At 46.2% G+C, this 9,765-nt stretch overlaps 1 protein-coding gene across 1 annotated transcript in view; it reads right to left on the minus strand.

The window, feature by feature from the left end:
* srfb (serum response factor b) overlaps positions 1–9,765 on the minus strand; it is a 135,675-nt gene that overhangs the window by 1,823 nt on the left and 124,087 nt on the right. Inside the window, exons 3-6 of the mRNA XM_037678055.1 lie at positions 8,772–9,012; positions 3,509–3,619; positions 1,270–1,467; positions 939–1,015 (exon numbers count right to left, since the gene is read on the minus strand). Coding sequence (XP_037533983.1) covers positions 939–1,015; positions 1,270–1,467; positions 3,509–3,619; positions 8,772–9,012 — 627 coding nt within the window. The remainder of the gene's footprint in view (positions 1–938; positions 1,016–1,269; positions 1,468–3,508; positions 3,620–8,771; positions 9,013–9,765) is intronic.

Below are 9,765 nucleotides of genomic sequence, written 5' to 3' on the forward strand. Positions count from 1 at the left end.
TCTGGTCTACTCATGTCCTCTAAAACCTCCAACATCTGGTATGCTCAGGTCCTCCAGAACCTCAAACATCTGGTCTACTCAGGTCCTCTAAAACCTTCAACGTCTGGTCTGCTCAGGTCCTCTAAAACCTCCAACATCTGGTCTACTCATGTCCTCTAAAACCTCCAACATCTGGTATGCTCAGGTCCTCCAGAACCTCAAACATCTGGTCTGCTCAGGTCCTCTAAAACCTTCAACATCTGGTCTGCTCAGGTCCTCTAAAACCTCCAACATCTGGTATGCTCAGGTCCTCCAGAACCTCAAACATCTGGTCTGCTCAGGTCCAAAACCTCAAACATCTGGTCTGCTCAGGTCCTCTAAAACCTCCAACATCTGGTCTGCTCAGGTCCTCTAAAACCTCCAACATCTGGTCTGCTCAGGTCCTCTAAAACCTCCAACATCTGGTCTGCTCAGGTCCTCTAAAACCATAAACATCTGGTCTGCTCAGGTCCTGGATGTTCAGACTGATGTTAGAAGAAGAGAAGATGCTTCAGTGGAAACCTGAATGACTTTTAAAACTGTGCTGCCACCATCAACTTTAAGAAACTTTATAAATATTCTTCGTCCGTTGGGTTCTCCGTGTTCTCCGGGTTCTGCTGTGAATAAAACACGAGTTTGTAAAATTTGCAAATCGTTGAATTCTGTTTTTGTTTACGTTCTACACAACAAACAAACAAACAGCTGCTGAAAGGACGCTCCGCGTGTCGACGCTAACGGCAAAGCTTCTACAAGGACACGCACACGTCCATGCGCGGGTGCTCGAACACGTCTGCTGCACGTGCACTTCAAAGCAGACAAGATGCTGAAACGCTCACGCCCGTGCTCGTGCAGTCACTGTGGCATGCTGGGTGCAGAGGGAATATGAGAGTTTCACTTGTAAAGTGGAGATCTTGCCGTACTGGGTGTAGCTGCACCGCCGAGACGGGGATCTGCACCGTTCCTGGGGGGGCTGTGAGGAACACCTGAGGAACACCACCTGGGAGGGAGGGGGGAGAAGAATCAAACGGGACGCTCTTAGCTACCACGCCCTGTTTCACCTGAACATAAAGTGACCGAGTTAAAGCTCGATATCAAGGTAGCCTAGCTGTGGCAGCCATCTTGAATTTGGTTGCAGATGTACATTAAAACTCCTCCACCGGTTTAGACATTTTTCAGACACGACATTTTAATTCAAGCCGGATTAAATAATTCGTCACGCAGCGGAGCGCCTGTTCAGGGGCGGAGTCTCACCTGCGTCCTGGCTGTGCGCGTGCGACACCTGCATGGCCGACGTTCCCTGGGAGAAGGCGTTGAGCACAGCCAGCCCCCCGTCGGTCAGCGCCGGCGTGGAGGCGTACATCACCGTGTGAGGGCTGGGGTACATCATGTGACCCGCCACCGACGTCGGCACCGACGACGTGACGATGGTTGCTGGGAGACTCACGGTGGCTGCATGGGGAGAGAAGACGCCACCGTGAGCGTGAGGCACGGACGCACGTCGTCCAGCACGTGCCACTTTATATTTAAATTACTGACTTCATTCTCCGTGTGCCTTCAAACCAAACGCCCGCTGTATTTCCACTCACTGAGAAAAACACCAGTTTGCATTTTTATTTGCTTCTTTAAACAAAAAGAGTTAAAGATCCGGCACATCTGCCCAGCTGCAGAAATTATGTAAAAGAAGGAAGTCATTTTATTCTAATATATATGTGTAGCCAATGCAAGTCATCACTGCATAAGTTGTTTAACTTTACTTATATATGATAATAAAATGGGATTTTACTTGTTTTAGGTCATTTAAAACCACTTCATTTATTTTTACAGGTTAAAAAGATTGAACAGTTCTGCAGCGACCCTTCAACCCGTCATAAATACGTTGCTGTGCCGTTTTATTTAGTTTATAGTTGATAACGGCCAAAACAACAAGATAACGCAGTTTGATTAGGAGAAAAGTGAGAACCATATTCTCCCAGTGATTCTGTTTATGACCCACTGGGCGGCGCCGTTCATCCAACCTGACGACATCGGTCCATATTTATGAAAAAGCCTGACTAAATAAATATTTGCCTGACAGGTCTTAATATTTTGGCACCTCAAGGCTTCAAAAGGAACGCTGTAGTTTTATTTGAAGCAGTTTTCTGAGCAAACATCAGGACTTGTGTTCGTCGCCACAAACAGGACGAGTCGTTTTCCCCAAAAAGAGGCGGAGCTTGGAGCCAGGGATATGTTGCTCTACTCCAAAGCTAATCATCCACGTTGTTCATTTTAACCAGACTTCAATTTCTACCAACAAACTTAAAAGTTTAAGTTACAATCTTAATCTGTGCTGCCAATTCATCAATATATATTATACGATATATACACACCGACCACAAAATTCCCAGAAAGCGTCACCTGATCTCCAAATATGATCCAATCAGAAACAGTGTAGATCAGGGATATTCAACTACATTTCTCAGGGGGCCACAGTTACTGAAAGCTCAGAGCTCAGGGGCCGGACATCCAGCAGTTGTTGTCATGAAGTTTGTTTTATGGTTTAAAGTCTAGTTTTATTTAACAATGGTGGGGCGAACTGAGTTCACCAGTGGGCCTGATGTGGGCCCTGGGCCGCCAGCTGAATAGCCCTGGTGTAGAAGAAGTCATCACTTCCTGTTTTAACTAAAGTCCTATGAGTAACATCGTTTATATGACTTGGCGATAGCTTACGGTTGGTGATGCTGAACGCTGCGTAGAACATGATGCTGGTGTAGAACATAAAGAAAACGGCAAATTCAAAAAACTTATAAACAAAAGCCACTGGACTTTTGTTCTGTAGAAGACATTTCACTTCCCTGCCTGGAAGCTTTTTCTATTCCAAACCGGAAAGTGTCGAGTTGCAAACTTTAAACTGTATGAAATGTTTTGTTTTGCAGCTAAATGAGCAGCAGATTAATTTCACTCCCCGCCCTCCAGAGGGTCATTAGGGTCTTCGTTCGATCGTCTCACAGGAGAGGTTTCTATCACATGCATGAAGGCGTGAATTATAAAGATTTAGTTATGATTCACACCGTCATGCGTGTGACCAAAGCATCTTTTGTTTGAGCCGGGCAAACAAAGACCCTAATGACCCTGAGGAGGGCGGGGAGTGAGATTAATCTGCTGCTCATTTAGCTGCATAACAAACAAGTTGTACGGTTTAAAGCTTGGAATTTCACGCACTCTAGTTTGGAATTGAAAAAGCTTCTTGGTTGGGAAGAAAAGTGAAAGAATAGAAATTCAGTTTCTTTGTTTTTAAATTTTAGGATTTATTATCGGTCCATTTTTCAGACGTGACGTACGCCAAGGATGAAAATTTAGAAGCTCCGGTCGGTGCGTACCGGCCCACTGTGAGCACTGGCGAGGTGCATTTCCTGCCACTTTCCAGTTGATTTGCAATCAGTTAAGAACAAATGACATAAGATGGGGACAACATTTAAACATCGCTCCACTGTCACTAAAGAAGTCGACCTACCGGTGGAGTTGGTGGAGGTGTGGGAGATCTCCGGGCTGCTGTCACTGTTGGAGGCGGACTGCGTGTTCGGATGGACCTGGATAGCCTGAAGCTGCTGGGGAACTCCTGCTCCTGGAGACACACAGAGGACATGAAGCCACAGACCTCATCCAGGGGTACGGTTAGCCGAGGTACGAGAAGTTATTGAGCAAGGCGTGTGACTATTAGTCATGGAGGAAAGTAGTGAAGGCAGTTCTGGTAGCAAGGCTTCATGAAGGTGTGGTTGATGTTAGTGAAGGCAGGCAGAGGGGTGGCAGCATGCAGAGCAGATCACCTGTGAGGGAGACAGCAGCAGGGAAGCGGAAGACGGCCTGCTGTCCCTGCTGAGGCTGCGAGGCGGCGGCCAGGGTCTGACCATGCTGCCCCTGGAGGGCCAGGGAGTGCTGCTGCAGCTGGCTCAGAGGAATGGTGGGGGTGCCGGGGGGGAGAGGAGTCCCTGCTACAGGGGCACGCACACACACAAACACACATGGGGTTCAAACTAAAGTGCATGGATAGATGGGTGCAAAAAATACTTTTTTTTTTTTTTCTCCTATGGTTTTTAAACAGATACGAGTTCTGGGAGACTTCAAACACTTGTCTCTTCTTTTTTTTTTTTTTTACATAAAAAAAAAAGTTCAGGTTTGTGGTGGGTCAAAGCCAGATAAGCAACGAGACCGGCATCGCTGAAGTCCAAATAAGGAGCTGATCCTCAGTCTGTCATTTTTTTTGCTGGAGTTTCTTCTGCTAATAAAAATCTCTAAACTGACTGAGCTACTGGAAAAGCCGTTTTTATCACGACAGGAAAAACTCACAGTCAACCCTACAAACTGGAAAAGTTGTGTTCATCTCTGCGAGATTTACTCCCAATAACAGGAGTTACAGCTAATGTAGCTGCTGTTAGCATCCAGTTGCTGGTACATTTTTTTACATTTCAGTACAGAGAAATTATATTTAAAGATGTTCCTATTTATGTATTACAAGACAAAAAAGGCTTAGCGTTCCTCCACCCGCCTCAACAACAAAGTCTACGACTAAAATCTTTTGTGGAGAAATGATGATGTAGCCATTTTGGTCGTACATCAAAACTAGCATCGTGTTCCAAGTGCTGGATGACTCTCAGCTACTACCACATCAAATATGAGCTTATTTTATGTAAACCTGACAGAGTTAGAGACATTTTTGTGCTGCTAACATCAGTTAGCCGGTACATCAAGTGATTATGTCTTGAAAGTTTCATTAAAATCTCCTCATTGGTTTTGATTCAGACCCTGGTAGGGTCTCCAATGGCAAACAGACTTCGGGGGAGGGGGGTCAGGCTAAGAGCGATTCAAACCCTATCCCAGAGTTTTAGGGCTATGCTTGGTTTGGGCGGGGAACTGCTGACCCGAACTGAGGATATTGTTGAGCGGTGGAAGGATCGCTTCCAAGATCTTCTTCATCCATCCACCATGGGGGTCTAGTGAGCATCCTATCCCGGGCTAACAAGTCACAGGGACGGGTTCTCCTCGGTCTGTATGGGCCGAGATTATGTAGAGGTAGGGCAGCCCACTTGGGACCAGAAAGTCGTAAGTTCAACTCCTTGCCATGCCCACATTTTGTGGTGTTCTTGAGCAAGACACCTAATCCCCAATTGCTCCCCGGGCACTTACAGAGCTGCCCACTGCTCCACCTGGGTGTTTCTCAGGTGTGAATGCAGAGAACTCAGTTCGTCATTGTTATGGGAAGATACAATGATGACAACACATAGCACTTGTGTCCACCTTTGTGGAGGTCCAGTTTGAGGACTTTGGGTGGAAGACAACATGGCAGAGGTCACTGAGGTCGTCAAAAAGCTCTTTGATAGCAGGGCACCATGGGTGGATGAGATTTGCGCCGAGCTGCTGAAGGTGGTGGTGCCATGGTTGACACGTCTCTTTAATGTTGCATGGAGGACTGGGGCAACGCCTGTGGAGTGGCAGACCGGGGTGGTGGTTCCCATTTTATTATTTTTTTAAAGGGGTACAGGAGAAGGTGTTCTAACTATCGTAGGATCACACTTCTCACCCTCCTCGATAAACTTTACTCCAGGGTGTTGGAAGGGAGGCTTCGACCAACTGTTGAACCTTGGATTCAGGAGGAGCAGTGTGGCTTCTGTCCTGGTCGTGGAACAGTGGACCAGATTGTTGCTAAGGGGTTCATGAGACTTTGCTTCTCAGTCTATGTTTTGTGGATCTGGAAAAAGGCTTATGACCGTGTTCCTTGAGGCATTCTGTGGGGGGTGCTGCAGGAGTATTGAGTGCCTGGGTTGCTTTCAAGGGCTTTCCAGTCCCTGTATAACCAAAGCAGGAGCTTCGTCAGCATTCTTGGCACCAAGTCGAGCTTGTTCTCAGTGTGGGTTGTCCCTCGTCTCTGATCCCATTTGTGATATTCATGGACAGAATCTCTAGGCACAGTTGTGGAGAGGGGGGTATCTGGCTTGGGAAGCTTGGATTGGGTGGAGACACTTTGCGTCAGATGGAGGTACTGTATCTGTGCATCTTTCTCACAAGTGATAGTAGGATGGAGCAGGAGATGGATCGACAGATTGAGACCTCGTCCTCAGTAATGAGGGCGTTACTTCGGTCAGTTGTGGTGAAGAAAGAGCAGAGTCTTGATTTACTGGTCTGTCTACATTCTGACCTTCACCTGTGGTCATGAGGTTTAGATCATGACCGAAAGAACGATATCTCAGATACAAGCAGCCGAAATGGGCTTCACTCACAGGGCTCAGCCTTAGAGACGGGGTCAGGAGCTCCGTTATCTGGAAGGTCCGAGGACTAGATCCGCTTCTCCTCTGCACTGAAAAGAGTCTGTTGAGATGGTTTAGGCATCTGATTAAGATGTTTACTGGATGCCTCATTTTAGAGGTTTGTTGGGCCCGTCCCACTCGTAGGATGTTCGGGGAGGACCCAGAAGTCGCTGGAGGGATGGTGCATCTTCTCTGGCCTGGGAACGCCTCAGGGTCCTCCAAAACGAGCTGTGTCATTGGGGAGAGGGACGTCTGGGTTTCCCTCCTGGACTTGTTGGCTCTGCGATCCATTTTATATTTTATTATTTATATTTTAAAATTTAAATCAGCTGTTCTTGTTGTTTTTTGTTTTATTTTAACCCTGTATTTTGTTTTCCTGTAAAGCACTTGGTGATCGTATCTATGAAAAGTGCTATATAAATAAAATTTACTTACTACTGATAAGTGCTATAACATGAAGATGGAGGTTTAAGAGATATTTTGCTAACAGGCAGACAGACGTGGGACAAAGACACCATCGCCTTTTAGTAGCAGGTGATAAAAACTAGACGTTAACTCGTTGTTTACAATTAAATCTTTTTAGCACAAAGACTCAGAGAAAGGAGCCGTCTTGTTAACTTTGCCGATACATTTCATGTGCTCACACTCAGGAGAACGCCGTCCTTGTCAATTGTCTTCTTCTGAGCAGGTACGTCCTCCCGTTTATAAAATACTCTCTGCAGCTTCAGCGTCACAGAAAATGATCAAATCTAACAAGAAAATGCTGAATGGTGTGGAAAGAAAGGCCTTCTTGTTGCAAAGATCTGCAACAGCAGAGAGGTGTTCGAGTTATTTTTAAGGTTATATCAAAATAAAACCATCTGTGTGGAGATGAAGGACGCGTTTGAGTCATTTATTTAATTTTTTTTTTACTTCAGAACGTGACTCCAGAGTCACACCCTCGCATTTGGTTTGACGCTCCACAGGCATGTGCTGCATCGGGGCGAGCAGGCCTCTTCAAGCTGTCAACTGTGTGTGTGTTGTGTGTGTAGGTGGGGGTGGGTGTTGCTCCACCTGGTGCTGCTGCCATGTGCCAGACAGGTGGTGGAGAGGAGAGAGGGAGCAAGAAGCAAGCTAAAGAAGAGAGGAGAGGGTGGAGGGGGCCAAGTTGGAGAAAAAGCTGAAAAAAATAAATAGGAAACTGTTTTCCTGGTCGTTATTCAGAGTGACATATGTGACCCTTTAGAGGGCACAGTGTGTGCGCGCGTGTGTGCGTGCACTTTCAGCTGTGACAGAACACACATTACAACACACTGCAACCACCGGTGTGTGACATTCTGCATTCATAACCTTGAGGAGCACAAACTTGCGCTAATAAATAAACAAATGAAATAAAAAGCACAGAAAAGTTTGACATCTTTTTTTTATGCTCCAAACAGAAATGATCAAATTCCACCACGTTGGACGGAAACTCCTCCATTTCTCACAAAAGAGTCCGTGACGTCCTGCTCTTCTCGGGGCCTTTGGAGGGCACCCAACATCTCTAACAACAAATCACAACCTGGCATTCCTGGAAGGCATCGCCCGCTGCCATGCCTGTGTTTTACCGTAGACTAAGACTGAACGATTATCTTGAGGAATGGCGGAGTTGTACCAGTTTAAAATAAATGCCATGTGCAATCTCAGGAGCACAAACTCTCAGCTACTGCAGCACCAAATTTTAGTTTTATTTTTCTAAGTCTGACTGAGTTACAGCCCTTTGTGTGTTGTTTACAGTTAATTAGCTGGGTCAGCCGTGTTATTTTGAATTGGCTACAAAAGTTAACGAGCTTTAGATGTACATGGAATCATTTCCCAGAAGTTTCAATAAAATCCATCTAGTGGCTTATGAGTCATTTTGCTTACAAACACACCCGCATGCATCGATGAATAACAGAAAAGCTACTTGAAGGAGCTCAAAATCTGAACTTACTAGTTTTGAAAGTCTTAACCGTGCTGGTGGGGCAGAGTGTTCGGTCTGTGGAGTCCCCCTTAACGAACCGGTCATGTCTGGCTCAGGGTCGCTGCGACACAAAAGGATCCAACGCCACGAAGCACACCTCGAATATAATTTCCGCGCAAACCTTCATTGAATATTCATGACTAATTATAGACCTTGTTCATCAGCCTTCTCTCTGCCGGCTCCATTGTGTCCCCCTCACCTAATTATTCGTGCCCCCGAGTGACAATCAAAGGCAGAGCCGCTCGCCGACAGACTGTCTCCCCTGGACACTGTGGGCTTTGTAGAACTCAAGGGCGCCGAGCCTTGGTGGCCGTTTGTGAAGAGCTGCTGAACGATGTACGAGAGCGTAGGTCTGAGATCACGCCGTAGTTTCGTTCAAATTCTCATCAGTGAACGAGTTAAACAACTCAAGTGACATCACAGGATGAAACAAACCATGAAGGAAACCAGAACCCCAACAAAGCACCGGATGTTGAGGGCCAACGTCCACGTACCCGGCATGAATGTGAAGCCGCCGGGCAGCTGCATGACTCCAGTGGAGGCGCCGGCGGTCTTGAGGACGGTTCCATTTGCGCTTACGTTGCTGTTGGCTGAGACGGGGGCCAGGTAGTTGGTGATGGGAAACGATGGTCCGCTGCTCACCTGCATGGTAGTAGATGTGGTGGGCGCCGTGGACGGGGCGCTGCTCGTGGTGCCTGGTAAACTGGCCACGGTGAACGTCGGCTTCAGGGTGTCCTGTGGATGAAACCGAACACGAATGAGTACAATACACCTTAAAAAAATAAACCTGTAAAAGTAGATTTCAGAAAGAAAGAAGTTCTTCAAATGCACTCGAGTGCCTGTCTGATTCTTCCTGACTGTTAAACGCTAACCTTTACAATCAGCTGGGCTGACTGGTCAGTAAATACCAGTGGCATACACAAAGTTCATGCCACTTTGAGTTAATGAGCTATTGAATAAGTGGATTTAATAATAAACAGTTAATCAGCTAATGACATGACATTAACTAAATGCACTTGGGCACCTATACATGGTGACGTGGACCTGAAGTTCATACCGAGCATCAGAAAGAAGTCGAAAGGGATTTAAGTGACTTCGAACGTTGAATGTTGTTGGTGCCAGAAACTGCTGATTGATCGACTGGGATTATCACGAACAATTATCTGTAGTATCCTGATTCATGCTCAATAATCCAGGTAGAAAAATCTAAAAAAGTTCAATCAGGTCCTCTGGACATTCAAAAAATATATATATTTTTTTTTAAATTGTAGAAACGTTTCGTCTTTCATCCGAAAGACTTCCTCAGTCTGAGGAGCTGTATTCAGCTCAGTCTCTTAAATAGCACCTTCTCAGAGTGGATCAACCAGTTTTGCTGCTGACAACCAAAACCAGCTGATCACATGCTCAAGAAGGACCATCAGCCTAACAATGGATCATTAGCACACTGATGGCTGTTTACTATTCAAAGGGGGTTGAGTGATACCAGCA

Source organism: Nematolebias whitei, chromosome 1 (genome assembly GCF_014905685.2).
Source record: "Nematolebias whitei isolate Nwh7 chromosome 1, NemWhi1, whole genome shotgun sequence".
Lineage (NCBI taxonomy): Eukaryota > Metazoa > Chordata > Actinopteri > Cyprinodontiformes > Rivulidae > Nematolebias > Nematolebias whitei.